Here is a 21,317-nt window from a genome sequence, read left to right on the forward strand (position 1 = left end):
CCTTGAACTCATGACACTGAGATCAAGAGCTGGGTGCTCAACCAACTGAGCCACCCAGGCACTCCTAGGATCCAGCTCTTGACTAGTACATTCTATTCCTTGTCCCACTTCTTTAATAAATCATTTTATCTCAGGTAACAAACAAGTGGAACAAACAAGTGTCAGATGTAATTTTGGAAAAAGGAGGGAAAAACCTTTATAGTTATCACAGTTTCCATGTTAATATTTGCATATTCATTTGTAGGAATAATCTCTGATTTTAAAAGGCATAACAATTTCAGCATAGTAAACAATATTTAAGTTAGAAAATCCCAAATCTTTGGGGCACCTGGGTGGCTCAGTGGATTAAAGCCTCTGCCTTTGGCTCAGGTCATGATCCAGGGTCCTGGGATCGAGTCCCGAATCGGGCTCTCTGCTCAGAGGTGGGGCCTGCTTCCCTATATCTCTCTCTGTCTGCCTCTCTGCCTACTTGTGATCTATCTCTCTGTCAAATAAATAAAATCTTAAAAAAAATATACATGGGGAATCAGTCATTCATATTTAGGAAGGTTTTTCACATGTGCATACTATTTATATGTAAATATGTCTTCTGGGTTTGTGGTTAACAGTCTTAGTCTTAAGCTCTTTATGGTGATTCTGTGCGTTAAGTGCTATTTATGATCTTGTGCAACAGGCTTATATTCTATTAGCAGTTTAGACCACGTTTTAACTTAATGCAACTCTTGAAATTCATCCAGATCTCTGTAATGTGCCTCAGGTTGCAAACCATATAACTTGCTACTAACACTGCTTTATATATTCTCCCTTGTCATTTATTGGTGCTATCATGACACTTTTTAATCCAGATATAACCATTTTGTTTAATGTTGACTAAGCATGATTAATTACATTTATAAACATGTCCCGTTAGTCTCAGATTATAAAGCTATTGAAGAGCTTTATTCAGTATCTGATCTCAAGTTCTTTTAGTTTGCCATTGCTTATGGTAATGAGTCATTGGTTTTTCCCATTCCCCCCCTTTTTTAACTTTTTTTTTTAAGATTTTATTTATTTATTTGACAGAGATCACAGGTAGGCAGAGAGGCAGACAGAGAGAGAGGGAGAAGCAGGCTCCCCGCCGAGCAGAGTGCCCGATGTGGGGCTTGATCCCAGGACCCTGGGATCATGACCTGAGCCGAAGGTAGAGGCTTTAATCCACTGAGCCACCCAGCTAGCCCTTCCCATTCCCTTTTATGGTATTATTTTATAATATAGGTAACATATTAACAAAGCTCTTAAAATAGCAAACAGTCTCATCAAGTATCTTCTAATTTCTAGAGGAAACCTGACTTTCAGATGTAGTTGTCAATTGTTTTCCCTTCTTTGTTTGTTACAGAAGACATGTGGTTAGTTTTTATAGACTGTTATGTTATTGAGTGACCGAATAAGAACTGAATTAGGCTTAGTCTATCAAGTTTAAGCCCCACCATTTCTAGGAAAGAAAAATGTGACAGATCTTCCTGATGATGAGGACCTCCACATTTGGGGTACCTTTATTATAGATGTAGATGGGACCCTAATGATGTTTATTTGCAACAGAGTTAACAATGATTTTAACATGGTAGTTTACCACTGTAAGTGTGTCCAGAGTTCATGAGGCTAAATTAAAAATGCTGTTGTTTGAAGAACCTTATTGATTTTTGAATTTTGTGTCCATTCATTGTCTTTTTTGTTCTCATTATAGCAATTATTTTTTCTTGTCTTGGGTTTTTAAAAAATATTTGTTGAAGTACTAGTTATTACAATACAGTGCAGTATGATTTATAGTGTTATTAGTTTCAGGTATCTTGTGACTTTTATGTACGTAGGGTGGAATTTATTTTTGATATCATGAAGTGCCCTTCAGCCCACAATTTGGACCCTTCTCCCACTCTTCTGCCTGGAAGGGGAGCATGTTGGCATATGAGCTCCTCCTGTGGAGCATGTAGCATGGATTTGACTTTTAGGTCAGTGACCTTGTAGCTTTGAGACATTTAATGAGTTATTTAACTTTCAGGCCTCATTTGCTGAAGACCCATAGCATTGTAGTGAAAGCATCAGAACGGGGCATACTGTAAAGCAAACACTCCTTATATACATGAGCAGTAACCATTGTTCATTTTGGAACATTTCCTTTCGATATTTTCCTGGGTATTTATATACATATATGGACACTTAACAGGTCGGAGGACATAAATGGATTACATTCTACAAAATACTCTGCAGGATTTTCTTCTCTCTGCTTACTGTTGTCCATCACTTTTTGCTTGTTTTTCTTCTACTTAAGATGTTCAGCTCTTTTATTCTAATAAAGTCTTCTAGTTCTCTGAGTTGGTGGAGGAAGATAATCATTTTATGTAAACTCTAGTAATGTTACTGTATTCTTTCAAGTATCTATTCTTCCCATTGGCTAGATCCTTCAGAATGATTCTTAGTAATAGTGTTCGGACCAGCATCCTTGACTCATTAAATTAGCAATGAGAATACATCGAGTACTTAGCACTTAATTAGCTGTTAGATTACCAGATACTGTTTTATATTGAGTAAGTGCAATGTGTATTTTGGGGGAGGAGAATAAAATGTAAACTCCTCCCACCATTGTCTGCCCCGCATCTCACCTTGTTTTTGCTTTTGGTTTCAAGTAATACAGTGTTGCTTTTACTCTATGATGAAGAATATCTACTGTGTGCCAGACACTGTTGTAGATGGCTGAAAATAAAGCCATGAAAAAGACAAATCCTTGACTTATACGAGTGTGTGATCTAGCAAGTGATAGAAGAGGAATGAAGTCTTTGGAAATTCATTTTCTGCACACCCATTTGATTATAAGTCTGGCACGTTCCTCAGGCGGTAGAAGTCAGCTATAAGAGTGGGTGGCAGAGGCTGGTTGGAATGGGGCTTAGCAGCAGGCTTCCTGGTGTGCGTGTGTGTGCGTGCACGTGTGCGTGGGAGCTACTTGAGAGATTTCCATGTAACAGTGATGCTCCTTGTGCTTCTAGAGATCTTGATTCAGTGATGATGGGAGCAGCAGAAAGAATGGGCTTTGGAGTTAGGAATTAGGTCTCCTAGTTCTGCCACTTTATATCTCTGTCTTTGGCCATCTTAACCTCTGAACCTCTTATCTTTTCTTATCCGTGAAATGGTAATAGGAAGACCTACTGCAGAGTTTCTTGAGATTAGAGATGATGTGTGTGAAACACCCAGTGTCTGCTCGATATTTTCAGTCATTACTTCTGCTGCTACCTGTGGCTAGAAATTTATAAGTGTTGTTACTATTATTGCCATGATTACATGTTTAATTTCTGCCGTGGCTAGAATTCAGATTCTTGACCCCCTGTTTTGGCTCTTTTTCTCTGGCCTTAATTTTATGTGCCACAGCTCAGTTTCTCTCTGTCTGTCTCTTTCATTCTTTTCTACCCTTGTCACCTCTATGGAGTTGTGGACTCAGGGTGCAGGCGGTGGACTATTAAAGTCTTACTATCTATTATGAAGTACCAGTATGAAAAGCTGCCTGTTCCTGCTCCTCAAGACTCCAGCTCTCCTTTACAGTATTTGAGATGGTAAAGGACTTTCTTTAGTTGCTCTCAGTGGCATGTCTCCATGTCCTCATGGATTATTTGAAACCAATAGCTGGAGTTCTGATAATCGTGAAGCCACGTTGTGAAAGATTCCTGTTACATGGAAGTAATATTCTGCGCAAGAGAGCAGAACACTCCGATGTTGTAAGCATCGGGAGTGGAGGCAGAAGAGCCCGGAGAAGCTTGGAGCTCACACAAAGGCCATTGTGTACTCTGGGAGGAGGGTCAAGACTACCTTCCCAGGTTCTGTTGAAAACACAGCGTTGCTGTACTTACTTAGTTCATATCCTGAGATTTATGCTGTGGCAAGAGTTTTATTAATTAGCTGAGTGATCTTGGACAAGGTATTTAACATCTCTATGCCTTGGCTTCCTTAATTGTAAAATGGCAATGATAACTAGCTCATAGGTAGTAAAGATTAAAAGAAATAATTCCTGAAACACATTTATTGCAATGTTGGACTGTAAATTGAGTAAACACCCAATAAATGTTAACTATCTTTATTACCACCTGTAAATTTGCCAAGATAACTTAATTTGTTATTTTTAAGGGTGATTATAAGTCCATACTAAGTAATTTTATGTTTTAAATTTTTATTAAAAATGACTGAAAAGAGGGGCGCCTGGGTGGCTCAGTGGGTTAAGCCGCTGCCTTCGGCTCAGGTCATGATCTCAGAGTCCTGGGATCGAGCCCCGCATCGGGCTCTCTGCTCAGCAGGGAGGCTGCTTCCTCCTCTCTCTCTGCCTACCTCTCTGCCTGCTTGTGATCTCTCTGTCAAATAAATAAATAAAATCTTTAAAAAAAAAAAAAAGACTGAAAAGAGTAGCATCTGGGTGGCTCAGTTGGTTAAACATCTGACTCTTGATTTTGGCTCATGTCATCATCTCAGGGTCCTGAGATCAAGCCCCACGTGGGGCCCTGCACTTAGCACAGAGTCTGCTTGGGATTCTCTCCCTCTCCCTCTGCCCCTCCTCTCACTTACACATGCATATGCTTGCTTGTGCTCTCAAATAAATAAATCTTTCAAAAAAAATGATTGAAAAGGTCAGGAAGTTTCAGCTTTTAATTTTTGTTGTGTCTGTTTTTGTCAGTTAATAAATGCTAAGATTTTAGTAATGGCTAGAATAAGCAATACATATGGCAGAAAACGTATCCTGAAAAAAAATTTTTTTTAAAAAGATTTTACTTATTTATTTGACAGACAGAGATCACAAGCAGATAGAGAAGCAAGCAGAGAGAGAGGAGGAAGCAGGCTCCCTGCTGAGCAGAGAGCCCGATGTAGGGCTCGATCCCAGGACCCTGGGATTATGACCTGAGCTGAAGGCAGAGGCTTTGACCCACTGAGCCACCCAGGCGCCCCCTGAAAAATATTTTTGATCAGAATAGAAAGTTCCGTCTGGTCAGGAGTCGTCTCTTAGAATCCCAAATGTTTTACAAGATTGAGCACAGAGTAGCACAACTGATGAGTTCCTGATAGAGTGATTTTTGTGTGTGTGTGTGTGACCAAAGAATTGCCTAAAGTCATCATTGCTCGTGGGAGACCCCAATCCAGAATTTGGCACTAAAGCTAAGAGGATGGGGTACCCCTCTGTGAATCCCCTGGAGCAGGAGGAGCAGTATCCCTAGGAGAAGTAGGGGTGCTGCTTCTGGAAGGAGGGAGGAATGGTAGGCTGGCAGGGAGCTGACCTTGTTTGAGAGGGGAGAATGCTGTCGGAGGGGACTTGAGCCTTACTAGTAACCATGCATCTTTGACTTCCCCTTTCCCTTTGTTCAGTGGCAGGACCCTCCAGGCTGCCTTCCTTATTTTATACATCTTTAATTAGATACTGAAATATCACCATTTGTCTGCAGAAAAATAGAAAGAAAAATTAAACACTACAAAAATGCCCATAGTTCATTGTTGAAGACAAATGCTCTTGCCTGTGAACCATCCATAAAGACTTTGTGTCTCCCTGTGAGTTCACCGTCTTTTCTCTGTTTTGATCCATTAAGAGCCTCTTTCAAATTTCAGAGGGAATCTGTCAATTTCTGGGAGCTAGAAGAGGAAGAGTGTTTTAGCATCATGCTTCGCTGATAACTTGAGTACTCCTATCTTCTTACTTGAAGATACTTTCCTTGGGTTATATTTTTAGAGATTGAATTATTGGAATAAATGATATGAAAAAATAGATTTTTAAAGGTTTCATTTTTTAGATAGCATGAGCAGAAGGGAGGAGATAGAGGCAGAGGGAGAAGCAGGCTCCCCACTGAGCAGGGAGCCGGATGAGGGGCTTGATCCCAGGACTCTAGCTGAAGGCAGACACCCAACTGACTTAGCCACCCAGGTGTCCCATTTGCCACTTTTTATGTGCTTGTTTAAAATTTCTTTGAAGTAATTTCCTATTGCTGCCATAGCAAGTTAGCAGAAATTTAGTGGCTTAAGACACCACACATTTTTCCTCTTGCAGTTTTGGAGGTTATGGTCTTATTGGGCTCTAATCAAGGTGTCATTTGGGCTGCATTCTTAGGGAGACTGTATGGGAGTATCTGTTTCCTTGTGTTTCCAGGTTCTGTAAGCCACCTGCATTCCTTAGCTTGTGTCCCCTTGCTCCTTCTCCAAAGTCATCAGCACAGCATCTTCTAGTCTCTGACCCTGGCTCCTGCTTCTCTTGTCAAAATTCTTTGACTCACAACTACTGCTGTGCTTACGTTGGTTCCACCCAGTAATCTGGGATAATTCTCCCCTCTTGACATCCTGAACTTAATCACAGCCACAGTGTCCATTTTGTCATTTAAGGTAAGGTATTCATATGTTCTGGCTTTAGCATGTGGACATCTTTGGGGTTGGGGGTGTTATTCTATCTCCCACTTACTTGTTTCTCCTTTTATTCATCTCTCTCTTGAAATTTAACTCATTCTTCAAGATTTTTCCCAAAAAGCTACTTTCTGAAAGAAAGCATCTAGTAGTTCCCTTCAGTTTTCTCTCAACTCCTGTTAAGTGTTGACTCCCTGAGATAATCTTCATTTCCCATTTTTTTCCTTTTCATTTCATTTCCAAATTACTTGTATACATGTATGTCTGTCCCACTTAATTGCCATCTTGTTGAAGAGAGGGACTGTAGTTTATATCTCAAATTTTTTTTTTAAGATTTTATTTATTTATTCATGAGAGACACAGAGAGAGCGTGGCAGAGGCAGAGAGAGAAGCTGGCTCCCCACTGAGCAGGGATTTTTGATGCGGGGACTTAATCCTAGGATCCCAGGATTATGACCTGAGCCTAAGGCAGACACTTAACTATCTGAGCCTCCTAGGCACCCCTGTATCTTGAACTCCTAAATTTCCTCAAATTTTTGCCTTGATTGGCGCCTGGGTGGCTCAGCTGTTAAGCGTCTGCCTTCAGCTCAGGTCATGATCCCAGGGTCCTGGGATCCAGTCCCATATCGGGCTACCTGCTCTGCAGGAAGCCTGTTTCTCCTTCTTCCACTTCCCCTGCTTGTGTTCCCTCTCTCCCTGTGTCTCTCTCTGTCAAATAAATAAGTAAAATCTTAAAAAAAAATTTTTTTTTTGCCTTGAAGTTTTTATATGTTAAAATCATATTTACTAAATTTCACTTACCAAATAATTATTGTTTTAAAGAAGTGGAGCTTAATATTCTTAGAAATTTGTTTATAGAGTGAGAATGTTCTTCAATTTACATATTTGAAATTATGATGTCCTGTTGGCAGTTATTTGAATTAATTTGTAAGATAACATCTGGTAGGCAAATGGGAGCAATCCTCTAATTTTCCAAAAGTTGACTGATGCAGAGTGGTGGGGGAGGGGCGCAAGGATCTGCATGTGGGGAGTGTAAGCCATGGGTGTCTGTGTGCATGTGCACTAAACATGTCTGATTGTCTGAATATACCCTGGAACTGGGACTAGAGTGAAAAAAGCAGAATATCCTTGTTTTCGGTAGTGGAATCTAGAAGGGGCCTCTTGGTAAACATACCTTAAAATGTGAATCAAAACTTTGTAGTAATTACTAGGAGTCAAAGGGGGAGTTTTCACTGAAAAATTATCTTGAAAAATATGCTGAAATTATAAAAGCATTTTATAACTAATAGATAATTTTTCAGTAATAATGACCTAATAAAGTACATTATGACCGAAATACATAAATGTAATTATTCATATTTCAGGGGCCGTTTGCTTTAAAGTTGATATCAGATGACCTGATTTTCAGTATGATTTTCTGAGAAGTTAGTAATAAAACATCTTTTGTAATAGCTTACTGTTTCTTTTAAACTGGATACAGAACCTGTGTATCTCTCCATCCCCACCACTCCAATATCCTAAGGAAGACCTGGCATTATTTGGTAGTCCATCTGCTAGTCCAAAAGAGTAGGCTTTGCACTGTTTGAATCTTGCCGGTATTAGGAAGTATTTACTGGTTGAAAATAGATTATGGGCCTATAATTGAAATTAATATAAGAAAATTTCTGTAATAAAATTTTGTATTTTAAAAACATCTTGCAGCAGCATTTTCCTTGGGTCTTCTTAATTCAGTTATTTCCTAATAATTACAAATTGTAGACCACAGCTATAGCAGGCAGACTGCAGGCACTCCTGTCTTCAAGTTAAGATCTCAGATGTGTCTGTAAGCTGGGACGGACAGATGCTTATTGCCTATGAGATATGGAAAGTGCAGACAGTTGGACTTAATTATTTCCTCCTCCATGTTGTCAAAACGTCTTGTAGCTTTTATGTTTTTTAAAGTTTATTTTGTTTGTTTGTTTATTTGATTTATTTATTTAAGTAATCTCTACACCCATCATGGAGCTCAAACTTATGATGCCAGGATCAAGACTTACGCACTCCTCCAGCTGAGCCAGCCAGGCACCCCATGTCTTGTAGCTTTGTGATTAGTTGTTTTTTCTGTTTTTCTTTCTAGAAGGTGAACTTTTAGAGAATGGGCCAGGTCTTTTACATTTTTTTTCCCCTCAGCATGGGTCCTTAATAAGTGCTTCTAGAAGTGAATTGACTCCTTCCTAGGGCTTATTTTCTAAGCACATCACTCCAAACCTGTGGTCCTGATCTGGATGTGTTAAAAAGAAGTGTTTTCCCTTATATGTGCTGTTCTGTGCACGTTTAGGTCAAACAGAGCCCATTACTTGAGTGAGTCACTCCTTTATTCCTTTGTAGCCTATTTTCATCTTACTTTAATGATGCAGAAGAAAATACAAAAAACTATAAATGCAGATATGATGCACATTACTGGCTACATTAATTTATTAAAAACTGATGGTAGTATTTTTAGGGTAACTCCTTTTGTTCTCTGTAATGTAAATCTAAGCATGTAGTGCTTTACTGAATTCACTTTTTATGTTTTTCCTTTTCTCTGGATTAGATTGAATCCAGGCAAACCTTCCTTCTAGTCTCTTTTTCTCTTAAATGTTATATTCAATCTTTACATATTTTAATTCAGTTATTTCTCTTAATTTAAATTAAGAGACCCAGAGATTCTTTTGAGGTCTGCCCTAGATAACATTTCTTTGTTTGAGTCAAATTTAGGGTAGGATGACTAAGAATCTTAGAATAAACTGGTTTTTGTGATCTAAATTGTTTGCTAGTACCATAAACTGATTAGGGATTCTTACCCTGGGATGCTTGGGTGTCTTCTCAGAGTCCATGAACTTTCTGAAAAGTTGTGCTGGATTTATGTGTTAATGTCTGCATATTTTTCCTGGGAGTGTGTTTACAACTCTTATAATCTTAATTGAGCTTATGGATTCTAAAACGTTTAGGACCTCTCACATGAAAGCCAATACTGTGATTCTCCAGTTCTTGCGGCGCAGTGTTTATAAAGACAGACAAATAGTAAACACTGGCAGGTGATGTTACATTGCTTGGCTTGCACCCTCTAAGAGGAAAGGTGAGGTTACGTAAAAGGATGATTCCTCTTCTGACCTAACTCCACCTACCTGTCCCACATTCATGTCACTTGGGTTCCTGTGACCTTTCTTGGACCCCTCTGATCTTCAGTCTGTGGTACCCATTTCTGGGCCATGGCAACCACAGCTCATAGTTCCAGGAACAGTGCTGAGCCCTGCGCAGACCCAGGATATACTGTCCTCTGCTGTGTCTTCTTTTAATTTTTGTTTCTGATGCTTGGTTGTCATTTCTCCTGTTTGTTGTTTCTGATGCAGCGAGGGTCTGGCCGGCTTTCCAGCCTCCCCTCCAGTTCCTTTCTGTTCCTTGTTGGAGTGGGTGGCTTGTTGACTGGGCATGTTCGGCTTAGGTAGTAAGTGAGGCTCTGGGTGCAAGGAGGCCAACAGTGGAGCGAGTGCTTGGAGTTGGGAACAGATCTTCTGGATATTCAGTGCTCAGTTTCCCATCCTCCTGGCTTTTGATGCTGAGTTCTGGAAAATCAGTGGGGCTCTGTGATAATTCTGTATAAATGAAAGACACATACAAGGAGATTGGAGACTCTTAATTCCCTTGAAACAGTCACAGAGTGAGCTATTCCAGTAAGTGATTTCCTTCCTTGTCACTTAGGTGTTGCTCTTTATACTTCAGTTAAAAGGGATTTGGGAACATTTTCTAGAATGCCTATAATAAAATATAAGAAATCTTAAAGCTCTAAAAGCATTACAAAGTCCGTTGCTTGCTTCCCATCATTGGGCAAACGCTTCACTTGACATGGCCGGTCCCCCTTTCTCTTGACTGTAGGTCGCCCCCAATGACGAAGCTGTGGTGACCCTGCTGTGTGAGTGGGCGGTGAGCTGCAAGCGGTCGGGCAAGCACAGGGCCATAGCTGTGGCGAAGCTCCTGGAGAAGAGGCAGGCGGAAATTGAGGCAGAGGTAGGTTCAGTTTTCTTTCTGGATGGAACGCCATCATTTAAAAATAACTGTTGTGGAGAGGAATCTTTTTTCTTATCCATATGCTATTTTTTTTTTCCTGTCTTCATGGAAAAAAGGGAGAATATACAAATTCACATATAGGATCCCTCTCAGTTGACGAAGCCAATAATTTATATTCTGGACTAATTTAAAATTGTATCTTTTAAAATAAAACTTTAACATCTGATTCATTTATTAAGAAGATATTATTTATTTGACAGAGCGAGAGTGAGCACGAGCATGGGGCATGACAGAGGGAGAGGAAGAAGCAGGCTCCTTGCTAAGCCAGGGAGCCTGACATGGGACTCGATCCTAGGACCCTGGGATCACGACTGAGCTGAAGGCAGATGCCTAACGACTGAGCCACAGGCGCCCCTAACATCTGATTTAGAACAAGGACCTCTCCCAAATGAAGTTGAGACACACAGGCACATATATACATTTTGTATTATATACATATGAATACACACAACACACACACACACACACACACACACACGGAAATGTATATATTATACAACTTTTTTGAATTTTAAAGCTACATAATATAGTGAATCTGGAAATATTTTCTTTAAGATATATTTCTTTATTTGACAGACAGTGAGGGGGGATCTCAAGCAGGGTTGGGGAGGATAGAGAGAGAAGGAGGCTTCCCAGTGAGCAGGGAGCCCGATGTGGGGCTCAGTCCCAGGACCCTGAGATCATGACCTGAGCGGAGACCTGAGCCGAAGGCAGACGCTTAACCAACTAAGCCACCCAGGCACCCTGGAAATATTTTCTTGAGGTAGTTCTGATTTTGAGATTACAGATACCAATTTGTATTAGTTTTATGATTGTATTCTGGCCCTTGGAAGTGGATTAAAAAGGAGAAAAACAAAGTTAGCTTGATAAACTCTAGCTTTTGTTGAAGGGAAAATTATTAAGCCAGCCCCCTTATCTGCCCATAAGATCGGGAGGGCTGGCCAGGAGAAAGGCTGTGGGTGATGTGAGTGGCCTGCCATCTCCTCCTCACCCAGACTGCTGCAGGGTCCTCTCCTCTCTGCTCCCTCACTTGCCTGCCACCTTGCTACTCACAGCAGCCACAGCCATCTTTTCAAACGGCAAGCAGATCACGTTTTCCCCTTATGCCGACTCCTAATGGCTCCTTACTGTGTCCACAGAGCCTTGTATGGGCCTCCCTGGCCTGCCTTTTCCTCCTGCCTCATTATTTCTCCCCTGGGGCATAGCTGCAGCCTCCTTGGCCCTCCTGGGCCTCCGGCACGCCAAACCAGCTTCTGCCTTGGGACCTGGGGCTTGCTGTTCCTACTGGGTGGCACACTGCTCCCCAGTCTTCCCATGGCCAGTTCCTTTCTGCCCTTGCTAGTTTAGGCAGTGTGGCTTTCTAGCATTCCTAGCTCAACATGGGTCACCTCCCCAGGAAGATCCTCCATCACCCACCCTTCAGTCATTCTTTCTCTGTTTTACTCTCCTGTTGGCTTATTGTTTAATGCCTGCCTACCACCCTCTAGAATGTAAGTTTGACAGCAGGGACCTTGCCCACCTTGTTCAGTGTTGTGTCTTTGGCACCCAAAATAGTGTTCATTACATAGCTGGTGCTCAGAAAATGTTGTATGAATGGATGACAACTTAGCTGGTTCTCTCTTACTAAACTAAGCTCTTAAAATTCCTGTGAATTTTCCTGTGAAGCTCTTAAAAAATGAAAGAGAAAGAATATATCCGTAGGCCTCACTCTCCAACTGTTGGGAAAGTACTATTCACCAAATAAAAAGGATCACATTGTTCAAATTGGGGCTTGAAGATCCTGGGTTAAGTAAGGTGTGAAACACATGACCCATTTTACGATGTGCAGATTAGGAAAGATGTTTCATTGATTTTTTTTTTTTCTATGAATAGATAGACTATTCTACTGTGAATTGCAGTGGTTAAACTTTAGTAACCAAAGTTGATATTCTCAAATTTAGTTGCTCCTTCTGGGTTGTTGTGTCTCATGGGCATCCCTTCTTCCAGTGTGTTCTAGAAACACACAGTCATTTTTGGAAGAGGCTCACACTGATGACTTTATAATTAATTAATTATTTATTTATTTTTAAGATTTTATTTATTTATTTGACAGACAGAGATCATAAGTAGGCAGAGAGGCAGACAGGGAGGGAGAAGCAGGCTCCCTGCTGAGCAGAGAGCCCGATGTGGGGCTCCATCCCAGAACCCTGAGATCATGACCTGAGCCGAAGGCAGAGGCTTTAACCCACTGAGCCACCCAGGTGCCCTGTAATTTTTTATTTTAATAAGTGTAAATATTCACATCTAAAGAAATATTCTCTCAGAGGTATTTAAGATAATTGATTGCTGTTCAACATCATCATTTTCAAAATTTGACCTTCGTAAAGAGAGGATGGATTAGGGAATTAATATCTTAATGTAATAATATATTAATATTAAAGAATAGTAATAAAAATGGGAAGAGCAAAGGGATAAGAGAAAGAATAGAGAACAGGGTTCTGATTGCTTTTTTTTTTTTTTTTTAAGATTTTATTTATTTATTTGACACTCTGAGATCACAAGTAGGCAGAGAGGCAGGCAGAGAGAGAGGAGGAAGCAGGCTCCCCACCGAGCAGAGAGCCCGATGCGGGGCTTGATCCCAGGACCTTGGGATCATGACCTGAGCTGAAGGCAGAGGCTTTAATCCACTGAGCCACTCAGGCGCCCCCCTGATTGCTTTTGAATTGTTTCTTTTTTGGTCTCCTAGTACTGTCTTAAATGCAGCTTCTCTAGTTCTGTGTTTCATGAACTGTGGAGATTCCACAGGTTCTAAGAGATCTTAACTGGTGAAGTGTGAGGAGTTAAGGAATCTTATCAGAGGAATTATGTTCACTTTCTTATTTGACAACATACTTCCCAACACCCCTTGCACACAGTTGTAAGTACACTAACCTAGCAAAAACAAACACACAAAAAAGTCAAACTCAGTAATAACATGCCCAAAAATTTCTCAGGGGAAGTATATAGTTGAGCATGAGCTATTTAAAAATGAAGAAAACTTCAAATTATTTTTAGCAATTTTGCATAGGGACAATGAGTAGTTTATTATACTATGCTGTATATTCAGTGGACAGTTATAATGTGGTGCAGAGTTTATAATTTACATGAATAATGTTTTTTAAGGGTGTCCTTTGAAATCATTTGATTTGTTCTGGGGTAGTTTCCCCTAACTTTCAGAAATTATATTTACCTATGATGCATAGCCCTCAAGTACAGAAATCTCAATTAATTTTGCATGTTTTTTTTCTGAGAATTTAAATGTTAATAAAAAACTAACAAATTCATGACCTACCGTGGCTATATTGCCGTCTGTAATTAACTGTGCTTATTTTTAATCTTAGAGATGTGGTGAATCAGAGGTATTGGATGAGAAAGAGTCCATTTCTTCAGCCTCTATTGCTGGATCTAGTTTGCCTATTTTCCAGAATGTTCTATTAAGATTTTTAGATACACAGGCCCCCTCATTATGTAAGTAAAGTTCTTTGCTTCTAGATCCTAAATAAAAGATTGGAGCTAATTCTTCTTTTTCTTCCTTTCTTGCGTCTTAATCAAGAGTTCTTGGTGCTGAATGTAATGTATATTTTACTGAGCAAAATTTTGTCGCATGATTTTAATGGAGATTTCTATGCAATTTTAAAATTAAGTGAGCTGCAAAGACTTCAAAATCTCCAGAGTTTTAAAAATGTAAAAATAAGTCACCTCATTCTCTAATATTTGGTGGTATAGTTTTCCCGTTCTAGCTCTTTCTTACCAAAAGAGAGGAGCTAAAGTCCTCTGATGTTTCATTGTCTATATTTGGTGGTATAGTTTTCCCGTTCTAGCTCTTTCTTACCAAAAGAGAGGAGCTAAAGTCCTCTGATGTTTCATTGTCTAATCACTGTTGTGATTAGGAATTTTCTCTTTTTGCACTGTTTTCTTTTTTTTTTCTTTCTTTCTTTTTTTTTTTTTTTTTGGTGCAAAATGGTGGTTTATTAAAGCACGGGGACAGGACCCGTGGGCAGGAAAGGAAGAGCTGTTGCCCCGGGTTGTCTTTTGCACTCTTTTCAAAAATTTTTCCTTTTCTAACTGCTGATAAGAAAAGGAAAAGTCAAACAAAGTACTTTATAACCAGGTCCTTGATGTAAGGAAACAGTTTGTGCAGGCGGCTGGCTGCTTGCCTGTTCTCTCTGGGATGTTCTTTCATTCTCCCGTTCTTCTGTCTCTTTTTCTATTGTTTGTGGGGAGTCGAGGGTTTGGGTGTTATAAGACCAGTGGGTTTATACTGTAAATTGACACTTGAAAGATTCATTTATGTGTGCTTAGCCATCTTGATCTTTTTCTGAGGCTTTCATGTGACAAAGTGCAGCAGGGCAAGTCTTCAGGTAGGTAGTGCTGAAACAACAGAAAGATGGCATAAAGTGAAAAGTGATAGAAAGGGGAGAAAATGCATGGAGGGGGCGGGAGGGACAGGTTTGTTGTGAAGAATGAGGTAAAGCAGCGAGAAATAGTGCTGCTCCCAATTCCTCTGAGAAGGCCCTTGTTTTGGGTTGAATGGTGCTTGGGAGTGAGGTTCTTAAAGTGGCTCGGTGGCTGTTCTGGGCTGGGGGAGAGCTGGAGACACACTGGTGGTGGCAAGGTAGGCAGCTGTTGTGAAACATGGAAGAGGAAGCAGAAAAATGCAGGACGGAAGAGATCCTAGGGGGTAGAAAATAGATGGTCAGGAGTGGAAGTCAGCTGCTCCAACTTCTCTTGCATTTCCGGAGGGGACGGATACACATTTGCCCTTGCTGTTCCTCAGCCTGTCCTCACTCCTGTTTGTTCTTTGGGAAGCTCTTCCTCCTGTCTGCCTCTGCTTGTTCTGGGGGATCCGGAAGAGAGAGAGCGGTGTTACTTCTTCATGTAGACACTGTGTGTCGCTGACTTTAGCGGACAGCAGCAACCGCCAAGGCTTCAGTGTTAGGGAAGGAGCTTAATGTTCCCTGGATCCATCTGTTTGTCTCTATTGGTGTTTGTGAGCAGGATGGTACCAGGGCCCGAGCCTCAGAGGGTGGCTCTTAACATTTTTTAACCTCTCAAGGGTGCAAAGTTTCAGAGAGCAGAGGCAGTATTGAAAGTCATAATATGAGTTGAACGGACTGGCTATCAACTGGGAAAGACCGCAGAGCTCCATCTCTGTGTCTTCCATCTTCCCTCTTTTTTTTTTTTTTTTTAGTGGATCCCGTGCACTAGTATTTTCAAGGACCTTTTGGATTGTTTTATTGTGAAGTGTCCTTTGAAAGGTACACACATACACCTTAGAAATATATGGACACTCTCAAGCTGTGCAAACAGTCTTGAGCTGTTTTACTAGTAAAACCAGAGGAAAGCAGTTTGGCCCCCCCCCCCCCCACTTTTTTTTTTTCCTTACCTGAAACTTTGTGTTTATGTTATTACTTAAGTGGTTACTCATTTGCCAGGGACCACTATCTTTAAACTGGAAATTGTCCTTAACACACTGGATACTGTTTTTCAAGTCCAAAGGGATGATCAAAACCCATGTGCCCATAATGCACAAAATGCTTGGGTTTCATAGTAAATTTTCTAATAACTCTTCTATTATGTAAGAAAAAAATGAAAATATTAAGCTTTTATTTTTTTAAGATTTGCTTTTTAAAAAATTTGAGAGAGAGCATGAGTGGGGACTTTGGTGGGGAAGGGCAGGGGGAGAAGCAGACCCTCCCTCCACCCCCCGCTCCCAGCAGGAAGCCCAAGGTGGGGCTCCGTCTCAGGACCCTGAGATCATAACCTGAGCTGAAGGCAGTTGCTTAACCCACTGAACCACCTGGGTGCCCCATGTTAAGCCTTCCTGTTTGGTGTTTTCTTCCTACTATATCAAGGGGACTGAATTGTTGATCTTTTTCTTTATAGCGGATCCAAACAGTGAATGTGAAAAGGTAGAATTTGTGAATCTGGTGCTGCTCTTCTGTGAGTTCATCCGACACGATGTCTTCTCTCATGATGCATACATGTGCACCCTCATATCTCGAGGAGACTTGTCAGTCACCGCCTCGACCCGACCACGGTCGCCAGCTGGAGAGAATGTGGATGAACACTACCCAAAGGACCATGACATGAAAATGGAGGTATGGCCCTGGGAGTGGTGCCCCAGCCCTGAAAACAACTCAGCTGGGGAAACCCCTTTGAGAGGATCCTTTGGTGGTGGAAGGGTGATTGCATTTTAATTGTATTCTCCTGTTAAAGAACTCATTTATCTCTGTTCCTCACTTATGAAGAAAACATATGGAATATATATATATTCCAGAATTTTCTTTTGGATACTCTAAAACTATTAAAGATTTGACAGTACATAACATTTTTTTACTGGACAGGAATTATATGCTTCCAATTTTATGTATTTCTAATTTCCAGTTTTTCTTTAACATTGTGCCTTAAAATCAGACTGATTTTGGCCTAAAGTCCCTTTCTAAGGAACATCTTTTCCCCAGTTCATCCATTGCTTCTGTCTTTCCTACAAAATGGGACATCCTGTTTTGATCATAACATACCATATTTTCATTTCAATTAATTGAAAACTCTAAAATGTTGTGAAATTATTCTTGTCAAATTATTTCATACTATGACTATAATTTAATGCCAATTTCTGGTGTTTTGGACATTGTTCCATATACTTAAAGAAGTTTTCAAGGCAGAAAACATGGAGGTGGTAAAGAGAAAAGAGTGGAAAATGGTGAGAGATTGTGGAGGTTCCTTAAAAATCAAGCCTCATGATGGTTTTGTGAGCGCTTAAGCATATGCTGTGATGATATTTTTAAAACACTGGTTATCCTTGTAATTGAAAGACCTGGTATTAGAATTACATGTGTGGATTCATAGTTCGTGTTCTTAAGATTTCGTGATCAAATGGTGCAGGAATTTTAAAAATTCCTTCCTTAATACAAATACTGTTTCCAAATTTGCCTACATTAGAAGTTATAAAAGGCTAAAAACCAAAGTTACTTTACCTGTTTATGTTTCTTTTACATTTCTGTTTCTTCCTTTCTATTCTTGGATATCGAGTTTTCTTATATCTTAGGTACACTCTCAGATTTTCTAGGTAAAGTTTGTGAGCACGTGACTGGGAATACCCTAAAGGAGGGACATTATGGCCAGTTTGTTTTTAATGTCTTAAGTTTGTGGGCTCTTTCCTTGAAGTATCTTGAAAGGTAAATCTGATGAGGATAAAGAATGTAACTTCTTAAAGCAAGTGCATGTCTTAAAACTTCTCTTTTTTTGGGAAAAATAGTTACTAAGGAGAGAAAAGACCTAGGGTGGTTAAAAACATCACTGTCATATTTTAGCTTCAGGTTTTTAATGAACTACAAAATTTACAGTGTCACTTTCTTTCTCTGGCAATCATCAGGAACAGACTATAATGACGCATATGGGCATTGACTCAGGAACTACTAATATTTTTGATGAAGTAGACAAGAATGACTTTAAAACTGACTTTGGTTCGGAATTTCCAGTAGGTTCAACCTTCAAATTCTTATTGACTATTAACCCCCTCTTCCCCACCCCTATCCCAGCTTGTCTCCGTCCTTCTGTTCCTTGCCCCATGTACTGGAATGACCTTTGTACCGATGTAAATGTGATCCTGCCATATTCCTTGCTAGGGTACAGTGACTCATCTTGTGCAATTGTCTCATTTCAGTTCATCCTTAGTTTTGGCTGCATTGTCTCCTTTGTAGATTAGAACACCCCTGTCCTCCTAATTGACTATCTGTGACTCTTTTGCTCATTTGAGATCATCATCTCTCAGGAATACATGAATAGTTTGATCATGACAGTCTCTGTTGGTTTGCTATGTATGTAGCTTTTCTGGATCTGGACTTGTTATACTTTCTCTACTTTAATTTCCATATAGTTATAATAATTTCCTCCTTATGGTTCTCAGTGAGGTGCTTTATAAAAAACATATTGTTTGGAATACTGATTAAAACTTTTATATCTGGTACTCATTAGTTTTGTTAATGATTTCTGTGTTTATGTTTTTGTAGGAAATGTAACCCTATGAGAAAACACTTAACCTATGAGTCTGATGTTGTTTCTGGTCCTCTGGGAAGTGTAGCTTTGCATAATTCTTATGAGTGTGTTTGTCATTTTCTCATCTTCAAATTAGGAGATTATGTTGACAGTTTCCTACTAATCTGTATATGAATTTTGTGGAGATTAACACAGTTTCTTTTTTCTCTTTATTTTCTCAGTGCTTAAAGAGGGAAGAGATAGTGTAGGAGTGTCTTGTGTATTTGGAGTTCTGGTATGTAGTGCTGTGTTTTGGTGTTGCTCTCTTTCATTTACAATCTCCAACATTTGTTTTACATGACTTAGATTTTTTCTCCCATGCCTGGAGACTCCTGTGAGAATGCCAACCCTTCCTTGGGCAGAAGAATGTCGGTTAATGGTGAGAAGTTGCTTAAGAGAGAAAAACCCAGGGAGCTAATTTTTCCATCTAATTATGACCTCCTGCGACACCTGCAGTATGCAACACATTTCCCCATACCTCTGGTAAGTCACGGCTTCAGTCAGTTGACAGCCTTGATTGTTTCATTTTATGGTCATTAACCACGACTCTTCTACTCTTGCCTGAGTAATACATATGAAAGCAGGTGAGTTTTTCATTCACTGCTTCTTTTGTTATAATTATGATCATATAGCATATGTATAGTTGTAGTTCAAATTTGTGATGTGATGATACTGGCTAGCTAGAATTAACGGAATTTTCTAGATTAGTATCCTTTTATCAAGAGCATTTGAGTGACTGCAAATGACGTCTAAATGTATTTTCCCACTTCCATTTTACACTCATTTACTGAGTGTCTTTTATGTGCACTGTATTGTGGCAGGTACTTGGTGTTATGCAGATGAATGAGAATTTTGGGACACAGGAAAGATGAATAAGATAGGAGGGAGACACATGTGAAATGATATGCACTAAAACACAAGCAGTAATTTAGTAAAAACCCAACTGCCCACTGGAAGGTGAACTGTTTGATATGCCTGGGTGTCTTACACTCTCAAAGAATAAATATTGGAGGGGAGAAAGAGAGCGTTTGATTGAGAAGATGGTTAAGGCTTCATAGAGGAAACCAAGTCCATATGACATGGACTTGGATTTCACTCCGATGAATATAAGAATTGAGCAGCATATGAGAGATATTTACTGGGAAATGTAGTGTTTGACTCATAAGGAGTGATGTGATTTTTACTGAAGGGAAACAAGATTGGTTTTTTGATATTAATTAATGAAAATTGGACCCAAATCTGTAAATGTGTTTATAATTTTAGGTTTACTATCTTTTTTCTTGGGATTTTAAGAGAAATTTTAATGAGCCATTTTTTTCGTTGCACACTATTATTATTATTATTATTATTTTTTTTTAAATTTTATTTTTTATAAACATATAATATATTTTTATCCCCAGGGGTACAGGTCTGTGAATCGCCAGGTTTACACACTTCACAGCACTCACCATAGCACATACCCTCCCCATATTAGTATTATTTTAACAGCAGTGTAATTGTGAGGTATATATAATGTTGTCTTCTGGATATCTTTGAGGAGTTTTGCTCTGCAAACTAAATATTTTCTTAATTTTTAATTTCTGTTATTTTTGGAACTTTTCAAAATTAAAAATTTTTTTTACACTTATTTTTTTTATAACAACTAAGAATCTTCTTTTTGGTGCCAGTTTTTCTGTGTCCAGGGCTATGTCAAAACTTGCCACAATTCTTTCTGTTCATCACCTGTACACATCACTCATTTCCAACATAATGGAATAATCTCACCATGCATTTAGGGCAACAGAAAGGATAGCCTGATATTTTAGAGATGTGTCCTGAAAAATTTATGGATGAACTATTGCAATGTCTGGGATTGGTCTTAAAATAGTTGGCATCAAAAGTGGGGGGAGGCAGGATTTGAAGTCTGGAGTTCAGTTAACACTTAATGCACCAATGTTAATTTCCTATTTTGGCAAATGTATCACGGTGATGTAAGGCATTAACATTAGCGGAAACTGAATGAAAGGTATAATGGAACTTGCTGTACTATCTGTGTACCTTTTCTGTAAACTTTAAAGTATTCCAAAATAAAAAGTTAATTTAAATAAAAAGAGGAGAGGTAATAAATAGGCAAAATGTTGAATGTGGTTGAATTGGTTGAGGATTTTGTGTTCCTCTCTTGGGTAGGCAGGGCTTTGCTGGCTTTCCTCTTCCATATGTCTTGGTTTAGGGCACTACCCAAGCACGGACATCTTTCTTCTATTGTTCATGTAATCCTTGGCCATGCAGTCATTCCCAGCACGTAACATTCTAAAGACTGCCCCCTCCTTGGAGGAAGGAACATGAATGATTTCCAGTGATTAAGTCTCTCATGATGGATTATGACATAACTGTAATGCAGTCATAAAGCAACTGCTAGAAAATTGATGTTGCAGGATAAATTTTTTCGTAGCCTTCTATCATCAGTTGCCTTAGGCCTCCCTTTACTGTGTCATTTAGAATAAATCATCACTAATGTTACTAATGTAACATTGACATTAGGAATGCTGTAGAGAGTCTGGTCCTCTTCCTTAATAAAGAGAGAAAATTTGACTTACCTATTACGCATGAATGTGAGAAGAATATAAGAATATGATAAAAAAAACAAATTGTTCCCTCCCACCCCCATTTCCTATCTTAAAGATGTAGCTCTAGTAGGTGAAGACCAAGGAGAGAGACTAATAGGGACTTGACCAAAAGATTCAGGAAAAGAAACTAGTAGTTTCATATATGCTGATAGGAATCATGTCTTGATCTGCCAGGCA

The 21,317-nt window shown here is 39.5% G+C and overlaps 1 protein-coding gene across 7 annotated transcripts in view; it reads left to right on the forward strand.

Moving 5' to 3' along the window:
• MED12L (mediator complex subunit 12L) overlaps positions 1-21,317 on the forward strand; it is a 333,058-nt gene that overhangs the window by 85,745 nt on the left and 225,996 nt on the right. For 5 of the 7 annotated variants that reach the window (XM_047727957.1, XM_047727948.1, XM_047727968.1 and 2 more), the window contains exons 12-16: positions 10,285-10,416; positions 13,836-13,962; positions 16,381-16,595; positions 17,873-17,977; positions 18,841-19,017. In XM_047727957.1, coding sequence (XP_047583913.1) covers positions 10,285-10,416; positions 13,836-13,962; positions 16,381-16,595; positions 17,873-17,977; positions 18,841-19,017 — 756 coding nt within the window. The remainder of the gene's footprint in view (positions 1-10,284; positions 10,417-13,835; positions 13,963-16,380; positions 16,596-17,872; positions 17,978-18,840; positions 19,018-21,317) is intronic. The other 2 variants (XM_047727992.1, XM_047728001.1) reach the window with 1 other exon arrangement.

Source organism: Lutra lutra, chromosome 1 (assembly GCF_902655055.1).
Source record: "Lutra lutra chromosome 1, mLutLut1.2, whole genome shotgun sequence".
Taxonomy (NCBI): domain Eukaryota; kingdom Metazoa; phylum Chordata; class Mammalia; order Carnivora; family Mustelidae; genus Lutra; species Lutra lutra.